Source organism: Oryctolagus cuniculus, chromosome 7 (genome assembly GCF_051225735.1).
Source record: "Oryctolagus cuniculus isolate XC-2025 breed Fujian yellow rabbit chromosome 7, ASM5122573v1, whole genome shotgun sequence".
Lineage (NCBI taxonomy): Eukaryota > Metazoa > Chordata > Mammalia > Lagomorpha > Leporidae > Oryctolagus > Oryctolagus cuniculus.
Window position 1 is genome coordinate 79,569,767 of NC_142873.1, and position 23,061 is coordinate 79,592,827.

A 23,061-nucleotide genomic window follows, 5' to 3' on the forward strand; every position below is an offset into this window, starting at 1 on the left:
AATAAGAATAAATTAATTGTGTTGCAGAGTGATTGCAATTGGGCAACAGTTGGCTCTGTTTTGTACTGGGAAAGTGGTTTCACAATAGCCACTGCCGCCTTGAGCTCCGTCTGTTACCCTCACCTATTTTGAGAGAGGTAATGCTGCTGGTAATTGAAGGCAGCAGCTTGCTCTTTCCCATGCCAGACAATAATTAGGCATTAATACTGCAGCACGATAACTTCCAGCAATTCATTCACATGCTGCTTTTAAGACTGATCGTGTTTTCCTAAGTAATTTCTCTTGTAAATTAGGTAATTACTTTTATTTAAACTTGGTGTCATTATACCAAAAGTTCAGTGCCTTCTTTATGTAAAAGTTCAAGAAGAAACTTTTACCACTATCAAGGCAGTTTCATGAGATTCGCTAATTGAGGCTAGATTTCAGTGGAGGAGCCAGTGCCTAGAGAAAGGTTATTGCTTAGGTTTGTTGAACAAATTGAGAAGATTGACTTGCTTCCAAGGGCTCATATGCAGATTTGCTTTCTGGCTTTGCAGGGAATGGATTAGGGCTCCTGGTGGCAGTCCTCAGCTCTGTGAAGGCCTCCTCTCACCTCGATGTTTCTTTCCCTTGGACTCATTTCACCCCAGTGAAGACCACCGGAGTCTGTGCTTTCCCTCTGCCCCACAGGGAACTGGATTACTCATTTGAAAAGAGAACGTGAGCAGTCGCCTGATAGGATTGACTTGCTGGAAGTGGGTAGATCACTTACTGGGAGGAACTTTCGGGGTAGAAATTCCCCAACCAAGGGGACCCCTCCCTGTCCTTCTATTACCTCTGTGCCCTCTGAAGGCCATGGCAAAGCTCTGGCTCTCCCGGCTGTTGGTTGAGATTTGTCAGCACTTGGATTTTCTAGGGCTGCAGGTAAAGGCTTTCATTGGCAACTTCACACCTAAGCCAAGAGTTGCTGTTGACCACACTGCTGATGGTGTGGACATCCATCAGGTGGTGTTTCTTCCTCCTATGGACAAGGAGAGTAGGCCAGCAAGACTAAAGAAATAAGTCTGGGTTATTCCTCTGGACCACTCTGGCTTGTTATTGTTATTGCTTTTAATTATTTATTTGAGAGACAGAGACAGACCTCCATCTGCTGGTTCACCCCCCAGATGCTTACAAGAGCCAGGGTTGGGGCTGGGCTATAGCTGGGATCCAGGAACTCAATCTAGATCTCCCACATGAGTGACAGGAACCCAGCTACTTCAGCCATCACCAATGCCTGTCAGGGTACACATTAGCAGAAACCTGGCATTGGGAGCACAGCCAGGACTTTAACCCAGGCACTCCATATGAAATGCAGGCATCTTAACTGCTAGGCTGACAGCCCACCTCTGTGCCACTGTTTTGAATGGAACCTCCTCTTTCAACTTGGAGTGCCTTGGGAACCAGCATTGGGTCAGCCCTTCTTTTATCACTTAAACCTCCCGTGGTAGGTGCTGGTGCTGGTGACGAAGAGAATGTTGGAGATGATGATGACCTAACACTTGTTGAACATTTACTTTATGTAAGGCTTTGTGCCAGATGTTTTATATGGAGTATTATATTTAATTCCCATAGCACTTCTGTATGAAAAAAGGTTCAGAAACTTGGCCCCAGGTCAAGTTTATGTTATATGTTATAAAACATAAATGGTAGATCTGAATTCAAATCAGGCACTTTGTTTCCGGAGCCTGTGCTCTTCAGCCCTGTGTCTGATCTAGAGGGAGGTTGATTATAGTTTCTAATAAATAATATAGACATCTGCCTCTTCACATTCCTCTTCCCTACCCTTCCCCCCTCTTTTTACAATGTGCATTGGTATTTAAGGTAACATCCTAATACTCTAATGATTAGGACCTCAAAGGAAGAAGAATTTTAGAAAAAAATGTCTGTTCTCCGAAAGGGTTAAGGTAGGAAACGTGTTCACTATTTGAGAGCTCATTAAAGTTCAGAAGTTCTCTTACTTTGGATTGTAACTCATAAAAAGCTTCAGAAAACATGAATCATTTATGCATTTTATGGTTTATGGCAAAACAATTAAAATAGTTGAGGTGGTGCCATCCTGCCATATTTTCTGAAACATTTTGAAGTATAGGCATGTTCCTGCTGTTTACTTTGGATGCTGTGACTACTCTTTACAGCATTTGAGAATACTTGGGTTTGCACAATAAAAACGGTTATACCACGTCAGCGATGATTTGAAAAATGATGAAAGGGAGGGGAGGGGTACTCATTTCTCAGAAACTTAGTGTACAAACACAAAAATGTGTGCACATAAAACAACAATAAATACCTTTCCCGTATTTGCAGTGACTTACGTATGATATTTCTTAGCAAGTTAAATGCTTAGAATACCAAATTGTCTCCATAGTCCCACCACATAGCCTTTTAAAAGTAAAAGCACCTGCATATCATGGGCACTCAGTACATGTTAATTTCCACTCTTTCCTCCCGACCTGTTAGCTAAACTGGGGTTTGGCAGGGATGGCGGCAAGGAAGTGGAAGGGAAAGCTGTGGATGTCAATTGGGAAGTTCATTCAAGAGAAACATTACTTTGCGGAACACATCTGATCTTTCCAGGATAAAAACACTCCAAAGGACCAGCCAGGTTTTGTTCCCAGGTTAAGGTAGAGATGAGGGGAAATCTGAGAGAGGTGGTGGAGATGCTTAGCTAACAGGTTAAGGTAGTGGTCTCCATCTAATATGCAAGAGGAGTCTCATAGGGACTTTTAAAATTTTATGCTTCAGGCCTGGTGCCATGGCTCACTTGGTTAGTCCTCCGCCTGCAGCGCCGGCATCCCATATGGTCACCGGGTTCTAGTCCCGGTTGCTCCTCTTCCAGTCCATCTCTCTGCTGTGGCCTGGGAAGGCAGTGGAGGATGGCCCAAGTGCTTGGGCGCCTGCACCCGCATGGGAGACCAGGAGGAAGCGCCTGGCTTCTGGCTTCGGATCCCTTGAGCCCTGGCCATAGTGACCATTTGTGGGGTGAATCAACGGAAGGAAGACCTTTCTCTCTGACTCTCTCTCTCTCTCTGTCTGTAACTCTACCTGTCAAATAAATAAATGAATAAATTTTAAAAAAAATTTTATGCTTCACATTTTAAAAATGTTTTATTTTGGAAAATTTCAAATATATACAAAAACAGAGTAGTAGAATTCAACAGGCAGAAGATGATGAACCCACGATCTGTTTTCATTAATGACTGGTTCATGGCAAATCTTGTTCTGTCACTCCTGTCCCTCACTGGATTGTTTTGAAGGAAACTCAAACATTTAATTTCATCTGTAAATATTCTAGTATGCACCTCTGAAAGTTAAGAACGATCAAAAGATCTTGAGTAGGGAATTACTGATTAGATCACTTAGGAAGACTGCTCTGAAAGCGATGTGAAGCTTGGGTTACTAGGGAAAAGTACCTGATAAGATATACATGGTATTTATGGTTATTTAATCCAGAGAAGTGTGTACCAAGTACCGGCTATATGCTAAACATAAAGCAAGCAAATTATACCACCTTTAAGGTCTTCACGGTCTAGTGTAGTGTTTGTCAGCCTCAGCACTGTCAGCATTTTGGGCAGGATGACTCTTAGCTGGGGGAGAACAGAGGAAGGGCTGTCCTGTTCATTGTAAGATGTCTAGCAGCATCTTTGATCTCTACCCACTAGATGCTAGTGGCAACCTCTCCCTGAGTTGGACAACACAAAATACCCATAGTAGTTCCCATATGTCCCCTGGGGATAAAAATCACACTCAGCTGAGATCCCCAGACCTAGTGGCAAGATGCAGATAAATGAACAACCCATTGCAATGCATGCCATAAATATTGAAAGAAACCAGAGCAGGGGTTCAGAAACAGTGAAGCACCGTTAGTGAAATCCATATCTTAAACAGGATCTGCACAAAGGCCTCCTGAGTTTCCAGGAGGAGACTTCCTCTTGCTATCTTCCATCTTTGCCAAATATCAGTAGAGGGACGGGCATTTGGAGCAGCAGTTAAAGTTGTCACATAGGATGCCCATGTCTCATATTGAAGTGCCTGCTTCAATTCCCAGCTCCCCTCGTCCAATCCAGCTTCCTGCTAGTGTGCATCCTGGGAGGCAGGAGATGATGATTCAAATACTTGGGATTCCTGTCACCCACCTGGGAGACGACTGGCTTCAGCCTGGCCCTGCCCTGGATGTGACAGGCATTTGAGGAGTGAACCAGCAGATGGGCCGACTCTATCTCTCTGTCTCTATGCCTTTCAAATAAAATGGAAAAGAAACAAATAAGTCAAATGCCAATAGGTGTGTCTACCAGTTTGACGCCTGGTTTCCCTGCAGTCCTGCTTAGGCTTACAGTGTTTAGAAGAACTGAATTGGAAATTGGAGGCCAAAAGCTGTGGTCGGTTACTCATGCATAACCCCAGAAATACCTCATTTATGAAAACCAGCCCTCACAATCTGGGGAGGGAAAGTTTGGTTCTAGAGGTAGACCAAAATTTACTCAGCGTATATGAAAAGATTTAATTCAGAATGTTGATTATAGTTTATTCTTTCTGTAAAGAAATCTATTGTTAAAATTCTCTTACAGCAATAGCTAGGATTCCTTTCATGCAGTCTTATCCTTAAACCAAAAGTAAATATTGTTATGTCCACTCTTTTTCTTTCAGCATGCCAATGCGATTATAGGTTCTGGTGGAGATCAAACTATTTTAGTTACACTCAGGGGTTATTGGGCATCGTGACGCAAAAAGTGGGAGGGTAAGAAGCCCCTTCCCCCCAGCTCTGCAGTGTGTGCTTCTTACTGTTTATGCACGGTCATGAAGGAACTTCACCCCGGGGAATGAGCAAGGACTGTTTCTGCTTAGTTCCCTGGAAGGTCCCTGTGTGGAGTCGGGCGGAAGATTAGATCACAACCTAAGTCCATTAAGAGTTTTAAAACAATGTCATCCATCACACAGGCTTGCTATAAAACCCAAATTCTTACATGTGAGGTCTCTTAGGAGAGAATCATCATTTTTAAGCCACGTGGGGATTCTGAGTGACAAAGTTTGAACCACGTGTGGTTGATTGGATGGAACTCTTCCCAGAACGTGGACTTCTCCCATGATGCATGCCGCAGAGGCCTTTGAATGCCTTTGGACTCAGTTCAGTGAAGCAAACTACTGCTTCTTACACTTTGTGATCAGATACCCCTACTTCATAGGATTCTTGGGGGTTTAAAGTGAAATGAGTGAAGGCTCTTTGTTCCTTGTAAAATGGCCTATCAGTGTACAAAAGTAAGGTGTCCCTGTTACCACTGCCAATAGCTCATACCCAGGAGAGTGTATTTTGCTGTGAGTGTAATGAGTGTGTGTTTTCTGCACACTGAATTAGATTCCCTTCAAGACGCACAGTCGTTTAGGTTTTCCAGGCAATCTTTCCTTGAGTGTCACTGTGGCCTGTGCCCTCCTCCAGGGGCTGCCATGTTACTGAGCTCATCCCGTGGGCTCCTTCCCTGGAGCTGAGTGAGGGTCAGTCTGCTGCATGCGTGTGAGTGAGCCCCGCCGAGAAGGCTGACTCTGCACAGTGACCATCCACCCGCCTTTCATTCTGTCTAGCTTTTATATTTTTGTAAGCATCAACTCCTCTGCTCCTCATCTCAGTCCAGTTTTCACAAGTTCTTTTGGCTTCGCGTGGCTTCAAGCGCAAGGCACGTGTCCATTTTTTGATCGAATGAAGGTGGTGATGAAAAAGGCGCTGAACCGTGCCACGTCCATGCTCTATTGAGAGGGCCAGAGTCTGTGGCAGGACTCGGCACACTTTCTCTAGAAAGGACCAGATGGAGAACCGTGCTGATGGGTGGCCTGTGCAGTCCCTGTCTCAGCTGCTCGGTGCTGTAGTTGTGTCAGCAGCCGCAGGCAGCGTGTCAATGAACCAGCGTGGCTATGTTCACGTAAAACCTCACTGCTGAAGTCAATTTGGATTTCAAAACATGTTATATCACGAAATATTCTTTTGATTATTTTTTAAATTTCAAAATGTGAACTCCAGTCCTGACTCATGGGCCATCTAAAAATAAGGGGTGGGCCATGGTTTCCTCACCACTGTTCTAGACCATTCTCACCGTGCACAAGGAGGTACTTCATGAGCATTTCCCCAGTGCAGGACAGAGCAGTACATACCAGTCTGTTAGGCAGCCAGGCAGGAATCCAGAATCCTGGTTCAATCCCTACCCTCATGCTTTCCAGCTGTGACCTTGGGTGGTCCCATGATATCAGAGTTGCAGGCTGCTCATTTGTGAAATAGTGATAAAAATTCCCTTTCTGTTGTCAGCCTCAAATGAGATCTTGGCTGTGTAACATGTTGTGAACACAAAAGCATTCTGGAAACGTGGAGGCACGGAAGCATTTTGCTAGTATCCTTCCTGGTGTCCTCCATTCCTCTACGTTCTGAAAGTACATCGACATTTTAATCAGCTTTCACCAAACTCTTCTGGGAGGTCTACCCCATACCATTCTGAGCCCTGAGGATATACCCATGAGTAAGAACTAGACCTCGTCCTTACAGCAGAAAAACAACCATAGAACCACACCGTGGTACAGCATATGTGTAACAGAACCAGGGTGGAATGAGCAGCGGTGGGAGAAACCAGACCAGCTGGGGTGGAGATGGAGCCGTGGGAGAGGCAGGAAAGGCCTCCCGTAGGAGATGCCAGCAAAGCAGGTCTAGGGGAGGAAGGTGTATTGGGGTGGCTTGCAAAGAGTGGTGACATGGAGAATTTGGGGAGTTTAAATAACTAAGTGTTCGGAACACTGGCTGGAAGAAAGACCCCATCAAGAAAGGAGACTTGTTGGCAGAGGGAGGGAGAACTTTGTGCACCACCTAAAGAGTTTGGGTGTTCCCCCTATCAATGAAGGGGCATCTTTAAGGGGAGTGATCAGGGCAATACTATGACCAGCTCTGGGCCCTGGACAACTTCACTCTAGGGGCAGATGGAGGAGAAAGTGTTTGGAAGGGAGAGTAGCGGTGGAGACCAGGAGACCTGTGATAACGCAGATGCATGACAAGGAGCTAGACTTGGGGTAATGGCAGTAAGGATCAAAGAACAGCAGTGCTTTTACAAATCTGCACGTGATGCTACAAGAGTGTCTTGAAAGTGGCATAATGTTGTGGAGACACTGGAGAAGAATGGTATTTATGGATACCGAGTCCTTTAGTAAGTAAATATAAAAATACACACACCCAGGAACTGTGAGAGTCAAACTCCCTTGGTTTAGGTACTTGCCTTCCAATTGGAGAGCCTGTGCAATTGATTGTGAGCAAAGTGGATTGCTTAAAATTTGGGAGGGTAACCATGTGATAGTTTTGATATCTAATGCGAATCATTGATGACAGAACTTTTGCAAAGTACATTTAATTTTTTTAAAAATGTATTTGGGAGGCAGAAAGACCCAGAGAATGAAACAGCTCCCGTCCTCTGGTTCACTCCTCAGATGCCTGCAGCAGTCCCCAGTAGGGGGCCAGAAACTCAGTCCAGTGGGTGGCAGGGACCTGATTACTTGAGCCATCACCTGCTGTTTCTCAGGATGTACATAATCAGGAAGCCGGAGTCAGGAACCACAGCGGGGTATCAAACCCAGGTACTCCAGCAGGGGCCGCGGGCATCTTAACCATTAGGCCAAACACCTGCCCCTGCTGCAGTTAAGTGTTATTAAGAAATAGCAAAGTGTCAGCTTCTGCTGAGAGTCTGATGACCCTTGGCTTAAACATTAGTGTCTCTGTGGAATGCAATTATGATTTATGTTTTTGTTTCAGAAAAAGGTCCAAGCATTAAGGAACCGAATCCAGTTTCTCCACGTAAGTCTTTATGCAACTATTTCGAAATAAACCCTCCTGGGCTTTTCTCAGAATGACTTGGCTCATGAATGTTTGCCAAACGTTGAGTTTTGATAAGGAGACTTGGACTCTCATTCGCCTTGCCCTTCCCTCCTCTTCATGCTTTGTTTCTTCCTTTCCTCTGTCCTTCCTTCGGCCTCCTCTTTCCTTTTTCCCTTCCACCTTTGCCGTTTTAAAATATGAGTCTGTTGACCACTGGCATGTATGGGGAGGCAGCGACCACTTCGTTTTATAGAAAGGATTTAGTGGTTTGCCTGCTTCTGGCTGTTGTTTTCTGAAGGCATTAATGTGCAGCTATGGGAGTGACTTGCTTTATGTGTTGTTGACGACACTTACCTGCTCAGAGGAGGAGTGCCAAGGGCACTAGCAGCCAAAGCTTCGTGGCAATGTTTAGTTCCAGGAATGGGGGATCCAGGAAGGGAATGTGGGAAAGAAAGGGATACCATGTCCTCCAGAGCGATGAGCTGGAGAGTGTCTAGCCCCAGAAATACTTCAGCGACTTGCCCATGGTTATCACTGGCATTGAGGCAGGACTTGAACCTGGCCTTCTGGATGCCCCCACCCCAGCTCTTGTAGACAGTGCTACCTGGTGAGGAAAGTCTTTGCTTTTTTCCCCTCTCTAAGACTCCCAGGTTAGTCTCCATGGCTGATGCCCTCACATACACACAACCAGGGTTCCTTTGTACAAAGCACTTCCTACACCCTTGCCTTAAGTGGATCATGTTAACATGATTATAGGAGACACACCGCATGGATATATTCTCTTGTACTTACCTAGCCTGACTGAAATGACATCTCTATCTTTGGAATTTTAGAATATTTTCACTAAAACTTTGCAATCATGCTAGATTTTTGCATCTGAAGTCATGAAAGGTGGATCATCTTTAAAAACCTCTCCTGTGGACTAAACTAGATAGGTTGATGGCCCTGTTGGTCTTAACCTCCAGAAAGCTCTCCCCATGTCTTTTGATTTCTGGGGCATCCTCATCCCTTTTATAGACTACTTTTGTTTGCCTCCTGCCTTCAGTAGGTGAAGTTGTGTTATCCTCCTTCTTCAGGAGTTAAATTAACTCATCAAAAGACACAGGGCAAGAAGAGCAGGGACCAGAGCTGGGATCCTTCCAGACTCCTCCACCGTGACATACTTTCCCCTTAAGGAGCTGCTCAGGGGTCATAATACAACCGAATCGCTTACCCAGAGTGAGCTGAAAGGCAGAGAGATGTAATTTCCTTGGAGAGCAGTTGCGGTTGGAGGTGCAAGGTAGAAATGGCTGGCACTGAAATAGTGAAGTATTCAGAAAACAGAGACCTTGGAGATTTCCTGGTACCCCCAACCCCCTCTCCTTTGGAAACTGATTTTTAACTTTTTATAAGTGACTCCAAAAAGATAGTTCTCTCAAATGAAAGGAAATGTTCTATTTCTGTGGCCTGGAATTAATTTCAAATCTAAAACATCTTTGCCAAATGGAGGAACAATTGGTTCTATTTATATGTTGTGCTGACCATAAAACTGACATCAGTCCCCACTGACAAGTATTTCCGTTCTCCATGGTTGGAAAAGTGTTAAAAAGTCGGTGGTTTTAAATGACACAAACACTGTTGTGAAGGTTGAGGATTTAATGTAGTATCAGGAAAGTGTTATAATCCACAGGAAGAGTGGAATCTTACTCTGTCCCCCTCCTTTCTTGCTGTTCTCTTTCCTGTTTTTAAATGTTCTTGAAAATGTTTGGAAAGTTCTAGATGTGTGTGTTCAGTGCAGGGTCTCACCGTTGAAGGTGGTTCAAAGTGAGAATATTTGGAGACTGACCATATCATTTTTCCTTAGGGGAAAAAAATACAAGTTACAAAATGCAAAGTCTCTTTAAAATTATTTATTTATCTTATCTAAAGGGCAGAAAGAGACAGATACACAGAGATCTTCCATCTGCTGGCTCACTCCCCAAATGCCACAACAACCAAGGCTGGCCCAATCAGAAGCCAGGAGCCCTGATCTCAACCTGGGTTTCCACATGGGTGGCCAGGACCCAACTACTCTAGCCATTACCAGCTGCCTGTCAGGATGCACATTAGCAGGGAGCTGGGATCAGGAACAGAGCCAGGACTGAAACCAAGGTTCTCTGATATGGGTTGCAGGTGTCCCAGGAGGCAACTGTCCATCCAATGAAAGACATTTTATTAGAATTTTTATTACATTCTCAGATTTTATGAGTCAGGGCTCAGCCTTTATGACAGTGCATGTAAAACAAATATAAAATTGCAATGTGTGATGCAGACTAACTTGAAGTGTGTGTGTTGGTTTCCCTCCTTTACAGCCATTTTCCATGGTCTGGACACCCTAACCGTGATGGGCATTGCATTTGCAGCATTTGTGATCGGAGCACTCCTGACGGGGGCCTTGTGGTACATCTATTCGCACACAGGTTAGTGTGACTGTGGAATATGAGTTGGTGCACATCTCAAATGCCTGCCACATAACACTCAGTGTTTCATTGGTGGGTAAGAGAGAGAGAAAGTTCATTCTCTCTACTTTCACACTGACTTGGTATAAATTGAGTCTTGCAAAAATATAATTTGCTTTAAGCAGTATTAGAAAAGTTTAAACTGTGTCCATTGAAATTGTGATATTGGTGAAGTATAGAATCTAATAAATAAATGTTAGACTTTAGCTAAAGATTGTTAGTTTAGACAAACTGCAAATATGAACCATTTCTTCAGAGCTAAAAATGTCCGCGTGGACATATAAATGGACAAAAGTGAAGAAGGAAGCCAGGCTTTTATTAACACACCTGCCAAGGTAAGGAGCACTGTCCACCAGAGAAATCAATGACTTAAACCAGTATCTCTCAGCTGTTTTTAAACCTATTCCATGTCTTCTTTGATAGAATTCTCATATCTTTCTGCTGTTTCAATTTTCAAAATATATTTTCACAAATTGAAAATTAATCAAGGCACTTCATTGTCAAACCATGCTCCTCCAAGACCCAGGATTCCCCACCATTCCCTAGGTTGAAATGTCCTGGTCTGAACAGAGAACATGTTTGACCCCCTACAGAATGCTGGCCTAGCAAGGGGAGCAGCCTGGGGGCCGCCCACCCCTCTGGGGCTCCTGTCTTTGTCCCCTACAAATCTGGGAAGGAATGACCTGTGTTCTGGGGCATGCCTGGAGAGCTAGTGGATCTTGTTTGCTCTCAGATACTTGGAGTTTACACTGTGGATTGTGCTAGATTAATGAGTCACAAGCAAGTGACAGGCTTGGCCTCTTTGTTTAGCTTTTTATTCCTTCTCCATTAGACCAGTGCATGCCAACTAGCCCAGCTGAAAGGATGACCAGTGTAAAAAGAAGAGAGGCTCCACAGGACATCTTGGGGAGGCACATCTTAATCCTCTTAATTGCAAAACCTCAAACTATTGAGATTATAAATATGGCCCAGAGATCCTTTGTTAGTAACATTTCTGATTCCCTTTTTCATCAGATTTTCCACTTCAAATACTATATTCTGTGGCTGAGATGTTTCAGGCTATGGCAGGAGGAGAACACAGCCTTCTGGCCCAGCATGGGGAACCCATCCAGCCCAAAGCTGACCTCTCAGTGAAACTTTAGAAGGGTTTAATAGTGAGGCTTTCAGGCCTCAAGTTATTGTTCCCAACCAGCAACCTTTAAAGAAACCAAAAAGATTTATCTTACTTATTTGAAAGGCAGAGTTACAGAGAAAGAGAGAGAGGGAAGGACAGAGAGAGACAGGTCTTCCATCTGTTGGTTCACTCCCCAGACAGCTGCAATGGCTGGAGCTGGGCTGATCTGAAGCCAGGAGCCAGGAGCTTTTCCCAGGTCTCCCATGTGGGTGCAGGGGCCCAAGGACTTTGGCTATCTTCTACTGCTTTCCCAGGCAAATTAGCAGGAAGCTGGATTAGAAGTGGAGCAGCCGGGACTTGAACTGGTGCCCACATGGGATGCTGGCACTACAGGGAGCTTAACCTGCTACACTACAATGCCAGCCCCAACCAGCAACCTTTGAATAAAGTATGCTTTCTGTGATGTGTGTGTGTGTATGTGTGTGTGTGTAAGAGAAAGAGAATATAAGATTCTGGGTATTCAGTTATCTGTGAATGAGTGTAGGAATACTCTTCCTCATGAACAGTTTATAAAGGGACCAGAGGGTCAGCTTTTAGCAAAGTACATAATTTTATCATGGGACTATTGACATGTTCAGATCTCAAGCTAACAGGTCTTTGAAACTTTTTCTAACTCCTACATGTCTGAGAGGTTCTAGGGCTGTTGGCAACCAGTGTTGTCAGTTGGGAATGGGGAATGAACTTGAAAGTACTCCAAGAAAACTCTGCCGTCCTGAGGATTTCAAACAGGTGCTTAAACCGTGTGCCTGCTTAGCCACAGGCTGGCTCTGGTTATGGATCTGGACCCTCAGACTGTCCAAGCTAACCTAGGGCCAGGCTGCCAGGTCCAGGCAGAACGCAGGACAGCCAGTGGCACTCAGTGGAACACAGCCCACTGAGATCCTTTGACAGCACCAGACTCCTGTGCACAGCCACACACACAAGCCTGATCCAATCAAAGCCAGGCTGGATGGTGTGGATGGCCGCTTGCCGAGCTTGAGGCTTGCTGTTACTGATGCCCTTTCTCTCAAGCCAGAGACTCCACGGGGAGCTTTTGAGGACTGAGAACACAGAACTGGGCTTGTAAGCAGATTAAAGAACAGCAAAACCAAAAAAACTTCCTGTGATGCTTTCCAGCCAAATAAATTAGGCCCATTTGGAACCATCATTCAGGGCTCCAGAATCAGTTAGCATTGCTTTTGGTACAGCTTCAGGATCACTTTTTATTCAAAGCTGTGCTGTCCGGTTTAGCTGGCTTACTTTTCATAAAGAATAGCAGCATCACAGGGCGTGGAGAAGGCCTACTTCAGGATTAGGTGGTAGTTTCTTGTCCACCCCCTCTGTGTTTCATACCAGGGACAGCCAGTGGCGAGTTCAGACGAATAGGGAGCCTATGAAACGTGGCCGGTGGGGAGAGCTGGGTGTGCAAAGTCCGACTGAGTCCATTCAGTTCCTAGGCGACCTCAGCTCAGGGACTCAGCTTGTACACGGGATATTTGAAGGCTCAGGCGGTATTTGCCTCCAGGTCAAGAGCAATCTTTCCTTTGGATGCCTTTATTTTGATTATGCCCCCAAGTCTGTCTGCAGCACTGGACGCAAAGCCAAGTCCCATCATTGAATTGTGGATATTGACTTAATACTTGGAATGTGTGTTAATCTAAAATGGCTGGGCACACAATAAGAGATGCTTTCTTAAGGCCAGGTAATTCTGTTGAGAAACCAGCATTCCTTCACTCTCTGAAGGTGGTGCAGAGAGGAGGCGAGGCTCAGGACTGGGAAGCAGCCATAGATTCCTCACGCTCCTGGGGCCTGGCTAGTGCAGGGGTCCCCGACCCCTAGTCCCTAAAGGTCCCCAGAGGCACATGCAAAATTAGATCTGTTGTTTTATTAATGAGAGGGAAGAAGCTTTATAAAACATGTAACTTTTTTTTAAAGATTTATTTATTTATTTGAAAGTCAGAGTTCACAGAGAGAGAGAGAGAGAGAGAGAGAGAGAGAGTCTTCCATCCGATGGTTCACTCTCCAGATAGCTGCAATGTCCGGAGCTGCGCCGATCCAAGGCCAGGAGCCAGGAGCTTCTTCCGTGTCTCCCACATTGAGGCAGGGGCCCAAGGACCTGGGCCATCTTCTACTGCTATCCCGGGCCATAGCAGACAGCTGGATCGGAAGTGGAGCAGCCGGGTCCCGAACTGGTGCCCATATGGGATGCCGGCACTTCAGGCCAGGGCATTAACCTACTGCGCCACAGCGCTGGCCCCAAACTTTTTAGCTTTCTCAAAGCAATATGTGCACATAGGTAAAAATTGAAATAGTTTTGGAATGTTTATGAAAAAATCAGATCCCTACAGCCCCACCCTCTTGTCTCACTCCCCAGATCACCGTTTCTGACTTCTAATTGATTTTTTGGGGACATTAATCCATATCTCTAAAGAACAGTCTACTGCTGCTGCTTTGTAGTTTCAGACTCCATGGTCGACCACCAACTGTGGAAAGTAAGGACTTAGCTCTTCCACCCCCGTGCCCCGTCGTGCATCTCATTCATTCCCTTCCGGTTCCTCCGCCCCATCCTGCTAACAGAATTATCCTGAAATTCCGGGTAGGTCTGTCTCACTGTTTACATTATTATGCCTACCTGGATGCCAACCACAATGCAGCCGTGCAGTGTAATATCTCTGCTATTTTTCCTGCATGACTTCTCATTTTCCTTAGGATTAATAACTGCCTGCTTCACCGCCCTCTGTTAGCTTCATTTTCTTCCAGGTTTAAAGGGGAGGTAGGAAGTCAGTGTTTTTCACACCTTGTGTGTATGCAAATGTCCTTATGTATAGAAACACTCAGTAGACAGTTTAGCAAGGTATAGAATGCTGGTCGATAAATCACTGTCCTTGCAAATTTTGAAAGCACTGCTCTCTCTTTTGTTTTTAAGATTTATTTATTTACTTGAGAGTCAGAGTTACACAGAGAGATAAGGAGAGGCGGAGAGAGAGAGAGGTCTTCCATCTGCTGGTTCACTCCCCAATTGGCCGCAACGACCAGAGCTGTATAGATCTGAAGCCAGGAGCTTCTTCCGGGTATTCCACATGGGTACAGGGGCCCAAGGACTTGGGCCATTTTCTACTGCTTTCCCAGGCTATAGCAGAGAGCTGGATTGGAAGTGGAACAGCCAGGACTCAAACTGGTGCCCAGATGGGATGCTGACACTGCAAGCAGCAGCTTTACCCACTATGCCACAGCGCAGCCCCAAGTACTGCTCTTGCCTTCTAATTCTGGGGATTCCTAATGGGGAGTCCAAAGCCATTCACATTTCCAGTATCTTTTGTCTGTGTCCTGTTTTTTTTCCTTCTGGGAGAGATTTTACAGTGGTATCCCTTGACCCGGGTGAATTTTCATACATTATGCTGGGCATTAATTGGGCCCTTTCCGTCTATGTGCATCAGTCTTTCAGCACTGAGGTTTTTCAGAATTCATTCTTTCTTGTTTCTGTTTTCTCTCATTCTAGAAATAATTGCATTTGAAAGTTGAACTTCTTGATGGGTCCTCTTTCCTTTCTTTCCTGTTCTCCATCTTTTTACTTTCTTTGATTTCTGGGAGGCTTCCTGATGTTGTTGTTGTTTGTTTTGCCTTGTTTTAATTTTATTTGAGAAGTACAGGAGAGAAAGAGAGAGAGCACGTGCAAGTGCTCCCCTGAACACCCACAACAGTGGGCATTGGGCCAGGGCTGGGGCCAGGTTCTGGGCTCTCAATGCAGGCCTCCCACATGGGTGGCAGGGACCCACTTACTTGAACCATTCCCTGCTGCCTCCAGGGGCCTTGCTACTAGGAATCCAGACTCAGGAGCTGGAGCCTGGAATCAGACATAGGTGCTCTGAGGGGGGATGTGGGCATCTTCACTGCTAGGCCCAGTGCCTGCCTACAGGGTTTTGAAGAGTGCCCCCAAATGTTTACATTCCAAGGATTTTTTCTTATGAATTTTCCTTTTATAAAAAACAAAATCTGTTCTTTCCTCATGGGTGCAGTAACTTCCCTATCTGAGGACATTAATGCAGGCTGATTTAAAGACTGTGGGAGTTCTGAGCTTGTGGAGGGGACACAGTTGTAAACTTCCTGCCGGTGATCTGATGAGACCATTTACTGTCACATTCTCACATCTTGTCCTTTTTAACTCATCGGGTTTTCTATAAAACCGGCTTCCTCTTTCCTACCTTGAAAGTGTGCATCTGGGTATTGAAAGACCTGCTTAACGGACACTGATGAAAATAAACTGACATGGCAACAAACCGTGTCTGGCAAATAGACACCGGCAAGCAAATATTCAGCAGGGCAAAGCGCTGGCACTTGGCCTGAAGGCGAATACGCAAGCACAGGGCAAACCTTGGAGGAGCCAGACTCGCTCCCTGCCGCTGCGAGGGGCAAGGCCATGTCGCCTCGGGCAGTCAGGCTGAGCACAGGAAGCCAGGGCAGCGGGGCATGCCGGTCTTCACTCCATCCCCTCCTCTCGCCTCCCGTCTTCCTGGAACCCTCAGGTGCACCTTCTTCGGAGAGTCAACTTCCGATCTTCCCCCGGAAGAGGAAGGGCAGGGGCCGGCCCGGTGATGTGAGGGAGGAGAGCTAGAGAAATCCTGCTGCTGCTTGTGCACAAGTTCAGCCAGCCCCACTGCCTACAGCCCTGTCGCACCCCGTCTCCCAGATGTGCCCGCTGCCACCGTTTGGTGCACGTTTGCAGGGTCTGTGACAGAGCACGGCTGTTTACATACTGTCATCCTGGTGCTATCTGGGGAGCAAATACAAGTGTGTGTGTGCATGTGCGTGCGTGTGCGTGCGTGTGCGTGTGCGTGTGCGTGTGTGCATTTAAAGCACTCTCTCAGTACAGAGTCCTGCCCTCACTTTTTTATCAGCTTCTCAAAGGAGTGCCCTTGGGAAGTTACTGGTTTGCCCTGCATCTCCTTTTTCCATAGGGCAAAATGGAGGCCCGGAGAACAGAGGCCACCAGTACAGAGTTACACAGTTACTTGGTCAGGTCCAGAACCTTGCATTTTAAAATGAGTTTGATTAATTTATTTGAGAGAGAGAGAGAGAGAGGAGAAAAGTTCCATCCACTAGTTCACTCTCCACATGTCTGCAATGGCTTGGACGAAGCCAGGCCAAAGCCAGGAGCCAGAAACATATTCCAGTCTCCAAGTGGTGGGAACCCATTGCTTGAGCCATCACCCCTGTCTCCCGGAGTCTGTCTCTGGTAGCAAGGCGCTGGAGCCGCAGCCAGAAATCAGTGACCTTTCCTGGGGGACCACCTCCATCTGACAGCCAGGAAGCTTTTTCTTGATTGTATCAAAAGGTGAAAGCTCGCACAAACTTGCCCATATCGAGAAATCTGGTGTCTCATGTGAAAACAACGCCTGAGGTGGCAGGGACGGTGCACAGAAGGAGTCTCAATGCGTGCAAGCAGCGTCTCGCCAGAGATGTCCCTGGCACCTCGCTGCACGAGTTGACCTGTCCCCCCGGGTGGCACGCAGCCCGCAGCCCCGAGCCGAGGGGCCTCTGTTTTGTGGAGGCTTTATTTTGAACCGTGTTTTCCATTCCCGGGACAAGAGTTTCCAAAACTCTGGAAGTTGAAAGACCTTTTTTTCAAATGGACACTGATGAAAATAAACTGACATGGCAACAAACCGCGTTTGGCAAATAGACACCGGCAAGCAAATATTCAGACTTCCTGGGCAGGGCAGAGCGCTGGCACTTGTCCTGAAGGCGAATACGCAAGCACAGGGCGAACTTGGGAGGAGACTGACTCGCTCCCTGGTGCTGTGGGGGGCAAGGCCGTGTCGCCTCAGGTGCTGTCAAGCCGAGCACTCGAGGCCAGGTCAGCCGGAAGAGGGAGGGGAGGGCTTTGAGTGCCTGCTGCTTTTCTAATGGATCCTTTACAACATGGCAGAGAGACTTTTTTTTTTTTTTTTTTTTTTTGACAGGCAGAGTGGACAGTGAGAGAGAGAGAGAGACAGAGAGAAAGGTCTTCCTTTTGCCGTTGGTTCACCCTCCAATGGCCGCCGCACTGCGGCCGGCACACCGCGCTGATCCAAAGGCAGGAGCCAGGTGCTTCTCCTGGTCTCCCGTGGGGTGCAGGGCCCAAGCACCTGGGCCATCCTCCACTGCACTCCCGGGCCACAGCAGAGAGCTGGCCTGGAAGAGGGGCAACCGGGACAGAATCCGGCACGGAGGATTAGCCTAGTGAGCCGCGGCGCCGGGCAGAGAGACTTTTAAATGTGGTTCACATAGAGCCACCTTAGTGCCTCCAGCTGAGAACAGGAAGCATCAGCTGGGTGTGGATCTGCCTGCAGGTTTTAAGGATGCCGAACTCTTAAAGTCAGAGAACTCATCGTTCAGGTCCCCAGAGCTGGTTTTTGTGGACATCAGAATGGTTACGAGACGCGAGTCCCTTCTAGAAGGAAAGCTCCCTCTCCGAGGAAACTGAATGTTCGACAGAAGCCTTACCCCTTCTCCGCTTCTCCGCCCTTCATCCCAGGCACACGCGGAGCCAAGGGGACAGCGCTGGGGAGAGTCCCGGAAGAGGAGAGTGACGGGGGCCCTGCCCCTCTCCATCCCACCCACCCCAGAAGAGGCAGTGGTGGGTGGAGCGGGGGAGCTGGGAAGGCACTGGGCAGAGCCACGCCGGGCGCCGCGTGGACGTTTTGCAGAAATGCTTCTTTGGCAGAGGCTGTTGAGGGGCCCCAGAAGGGGAATGGAAGTCCCCACTCAAGTTCCTTAGAGCTCAGAGCTTGCTCGGTTCTGTTGGACAAAGAGGCCTCCTGAGTAGCTTATCTGGGCTGATGGACAGGAACAAGGAGGCTCTGCCCCAAACAGGCGTAGGAGCCCCATTGGTATAGTTTTTGCTCCACCTTTAAAAAAAAAAAAAAAAAAAGAAAAGAAAAGAAAAGCAGTGTTTTCCGCGGGAGAGCCCCCAGCGTTTTCCCTTGCCTGGCACCGTTTCTCCAGGCCTGTGCTGCGGCCAGGTTTGCTGGCGACGAGACCGACTCCAGGGTTTCTGTGCTGTGAAATGCAAACCATGTGTGTGACCCGAGGGCTCCTTCCTTCCAGAACCCAGAACCGGCTCCGCGGCAGTGCAGGGCCGAGCGTGCCGGGCCACTCGCGGTGCGCTCCAGGCAGAGCCTCGGTGCACAGGGCCCGTGCTGGCTGGCAGTCGCCGGCTCCAGCCCACCGCCTTCGGAAGTGTAGGCACGCTGTGCTGGAGCTGGAGCGAAGTCCAGACCCCACCATCTCAGCTTTTAACAAGTGCGTTCTGATAAAGGCTCCCACCTTGCCACCCTCACTTACTACCATTTAAAAATTGTGCCGTGAAACCCTAAAGCAGCTTTGTGAAGGGAAATGGGGGATGGTCTCTGACTAGGTGCTGGCCAGTGGTTTCAGGCCAGAAATCCAGGGCCTGTGCCCCAGCTGTCAGGGGTCCTAGCCACCATAACCACCCATTAGGCAGGTGACTACATACCAAGTCCTATAGCATAAACTCTTCTAGCTACCCAGGACAGGGGCTTGTGTCTGAGGTATAGCAAAGCGTTGGATGGAAGGGCAGTGGGGGAGGGGAGGGACCAGGCGAGTGTTGTCCTTTTCTGGACGGTGCATCCCTGACATGTCTGCTTCTCTCCCCCTTTCCTTAACCGCAGGAGAAACAGCGGGAAGGCAGCAAGTCCCCACATCCCCGCCGGCCTCAGAAAACAGCAGTGCGGCCCACAGTATCGGCAGCACGCAGAGTACCCCGTGCTCCAGCAGCAGCACGGCCTAGCCCAGCCCAGCCACTGCCAAGGGCAAGGCCGGACGCGTCCAGACTCGGAAGGCTTGATGCTGGTTCCCTTGTAAAGAGAGAGTGGAGTTCAGTATAAAGATCACCTTTTGTATTCACAGCCCCACTCCCACCCCACCGTGGCCCCTGGACTTGTGTCATACACTAGCGTCTGCATGAGAAAGCTAAGGTGGTGGCCTGCTCCACCAGCCCGCCCAGGCTGGGGGGCTTTCAATGTGAAACACATCCCAGTTTTTAAAATGCTGCTTTGTCCAGGTGAGAGCATCCACACTCAAGGAGGTGGTCAAGGATAATGGCCAGACAGCGGAACCAGCGAGGAGACGCGGCGGAAGTCTCTTCTCTCTGAACCGGGATGTAAAGCTACAGAAACACTTCACGCCTTGTGGCGTGCTCCTCCCTGTCTAGTTGGCCCCCTCGTCTGGCTGCGCACTTCCGGCCCGACTCTGCCACTTCCCGTGGGGACTGATGTGTGGGCTTGCAAGGTGCTGCCCTTGGGGACTGCATCCTGCCACACATCAGGGCGACATTCCTTTCTGGTGCCCTGGGCCAAAACCAATGCTGATGACCTTATCAGCTTCCTGTTCTGCCCACACTCGCACACACCGACTGCAAAAATGTCTTCATGCAAAGTTTGTATCTCTTCTAGGCATATAGACATTGAAAATGGTCGAAATCTGGAACTGCAGATGTATGGCCATTTCTGACACTTTGTATTGATAAATTCATGCTTCAATTGGGGCGAAATTCAATCGTAAGGCTAAGGAGGAATTTGCACAGTGATGCGTGCGGATGTGCAGGCAAGTACAAACACATAACGTGTCATGTTCTAGCACATTTGTTTTCTTCATTGAGGAAGGGCAAGTTTCCCTTTTGAAAATGTCCTAAGCTTCCAGTTGGAACTTATTAAGTTATATTTGGTAAAATGAGTGTTTCTACTCAAAACATGTCAAACTTTTTCAAAGGCCGTTTTGTAAAAAGCCAAATTGGTATGAGATGCAAATGTATGGCAGGTCCTCTTGGATTCCTGTCCCTTCCATGAATAGTGTCACCACTTCTACCAAGGCAGTGCCGAGACAGGGAAAAGAACACTCATTTGGATTGCTTAGTTCTCTTGCCTTAAATATATATCCCAAACTCAAAGAGGAGTGGAGGTGAATTTGATTAAATGATGCCACTTTGCAGCTAAAATAAGCTCAGTGATACCTCTATGTTAAAAAAAAAAAAATGCCAGAGTGAAGTTTCCCTGCCAGGTCATTTATTGCTCAGAGATAGCTTTAGCACAAATTAATTATTTTTCCAGAATTCTCCTCCAAAATTCTGTACGTACAATTTAGATTCTACCCCCATAAAATTCATATCACATCTCACTGCCCTCAATATAAGGATGTCATGATGGAACCTTAAGTAGGAAATGTTGATGAAATGCAGAACCTTAGGGCAGTGTCTACATGGCAAAGAAGTAAATGGAGATGGACAGGCATTGAGAAATAATTGTTGCCACTCATTGAGTAATAAGCTGATTGATTTGATGGCTGTAGACATTAAATCAGGATAATTTTAACCAGATTATTTTAGTGCTGAGTTATCCAGGCTATCTGAGCTGATATATTGAATTATTTTCAGATGACAACAAACAATTGAAGAAGACATGAGGTTAGAGGAATTTTTTCTTTCAGTTCATGTTTTTTTTAATGTAAAGGTATCATTGGAGGATGTAGGTTATGCTACCTGTGTTTGAATGCGCTTTGCCTAACCTTCAGCAGAATGTATTGTTTTAGCATATTCTATGTATAAAAAAGTTTAAAGATGTCTTCAAAGAAGACGAGTCTTTAAGTCACTTATAGCTATATTTTACTACAAAAATTTGTGTATAAAGATATATTTAAATGTTTTAGATAAATTTAAGTTACTCCATATGAAATGTCTAATTTCAGTTACTGTGAAAACTTTGGATCAGTTCTTTGCTTTTTTTTTTTTAAAAAAAAACACCTTTTCATCTTGTTAAAAAAAAAATTAGCTATTAGGAGGTATTAAAAGATTGATTTCTTAGATGGACAGAGTTAATAACTTCTGTAATATATTTAAATGTATATTTTTGAGAGAGATGCTACATTACCAATTTTATAAATAATTTAAAATTAATTTACAAATTTATAGATGCAAACCAAAAGATTTTTAAAAGAGAGAGAGAGGAAAAAGTAACTTTTTATTTGTTTGGGTTTCATTATCGGAAGCATTACTCAGATCCAGAAGTCCACGTCGACAAAACATGATCCCATACTGGAGAGTAAGTGTTGTTGAGTATTTCTGAAATGTTTCTAAAAAATGGACATAAAAATGCAGGATGGTTTCTCCCTAGCTTGTTACAGCATTCCTGATTGCTTCATTCTTCACAGTTTTAATATAAAGGACAAGCTCTACGTTTATAACATGTTCTGCAGGTTTCTGTAACAGTTCTGTTGCAGCTGCACTCTGTCCCAAAGCCCTGTCACTTTTGCAGGATTCACCCTTCCTTCACAGAGGCCATTGTGTTCCGTTTGATGCAGGAACTGTTGTTGAAACTCCAAGGCAGATTGTCCGTGTCAGATCCTATAGCTCTTCACTATGTTCTGTTTACCAGCTCTTACTGGGTTTCCAAAAGTCAGAGAGCTTTCTTCTGTCTAAGCAAACAGAAATGGTCTTTTCCTTGGCTCATAAGAAGATTGTAAATCCATTTCCTGTGTGTGTTCTTAGCAGGCATGATCGTGAGTGTGTGTGGGCTGCGCACACGCGTGCCAGTCTTTTTGTACTGTAACTACCTCATGGTTTGAGTGATGATTGTACTGCTGGTTGTGTTAACAGAGCACATTTTGTTGGGTGAGTTGTGTGTGTGATTTTTCTTCTGTTTGTTTTGTCTAGGGGTTGTTCATGAAACTGACAGATGTTTTTCTAAAAAGTACTATTATCAGTTTCCAAATACAATACTTCTCTCTTCTGGTTTTTCCTGAATGAGCCTGATTTGATTGCTGTTTTTCATTTTCTATGAGGGTAAAAAGAGTACCCTTAAAATCCCTGTGGCCAGTTTGAACACCCCGGTTGTATTCTTTCCTCTGTTCAATGTGTCAGCAATTTTGTGAACATGCTTAGATGTATAGTTTTGATAACCACAGTTTTAAGTCTTTTATCTGTGCATAATAAAAAGATATATATCAGTGATTACCTGTGTTTTGTTTGGTCCTTATACCCTCAGGCTGGTGTGATTTTTTTTCTCCCCTATGACTCTCTGCCTCCTGTCATCAGCTGAGGGGTGTGGGGTGCAAAGAAGCTCATGAGGGCCGAGGGGAGGGAGCAACAGGGGTGGTCACTGTTTGAAAAACGTGGCAGAAGGCTTGGAATTGGGTGTCAGCCCTGGAACCCCTTCCCGGGCCTCTGTCTGTCTCCTAGAGTGAGGGAAATGAAAATGATATGGATTTAGGATCTACTATTTTTAACCCCTCCAAATACCCCAATGCTGCTTCCAGTATTCCCTATCCTAGTCTCATACCAGTTGCCCAAGGGAGAAACCTGGGAATCTAATTGGAGCCTCTTTAGCTTCCCAGCTCCCAAATTAAGAAGTCCAAGGACCGGGTGCTGTGGCGTAGCTGGTAAAGCCCCCACCTGCAATGCTGACATCCTACATGGATGCCAGTTCAAGACCCAGGTGCTCCACTTTGGATCAACTCCCTGCTGATTGCCTGGGAAAGCAGTGGGAAATGGCCTGAGTGCTTGGACCCCTGCTGTCCACGTGGGA

General features: G+C 46.3%; 1 protein-coding gene across 7 annotated transcripts in view; it reads left to right on the forward strand.

The window, feature by feature from the left end:
* TGFBR3 (transforming growth factor beta receptor 3) overlaps positions 1 to 22,487 on the forward strand; it is a 216,895-nt gene extending 194,408 nt beyond the window's left edge. For all 7 annotated transcript variants that reach the window (XM_008264892.5, XM_070078049.2, XM_008264894.5 and 4 more), the window contains 3 exons: positions 7,793 to 7,834; positions 10,186 to 10,293; positions 19,156 to 22,487. In XM_008264892.5, coding sequence (XP_008263114.1) covers positions 7,793 to 7,834; positions 10,186 to 10,293; positions 19,156 to 19,274 — 269 coding nt within the window. In that variant the 3' untranslated portion in view covers positions 19,275 to 22,487. The remainder of the gene's footprint in view (positions 1 to 7,792; positions 7,835 to 10,185; positions 10,294 to 19,155) is intronic.
* The last annotated feature ends 574 nt before the right edge of the window (positions 22,488 to 23,061 follow it).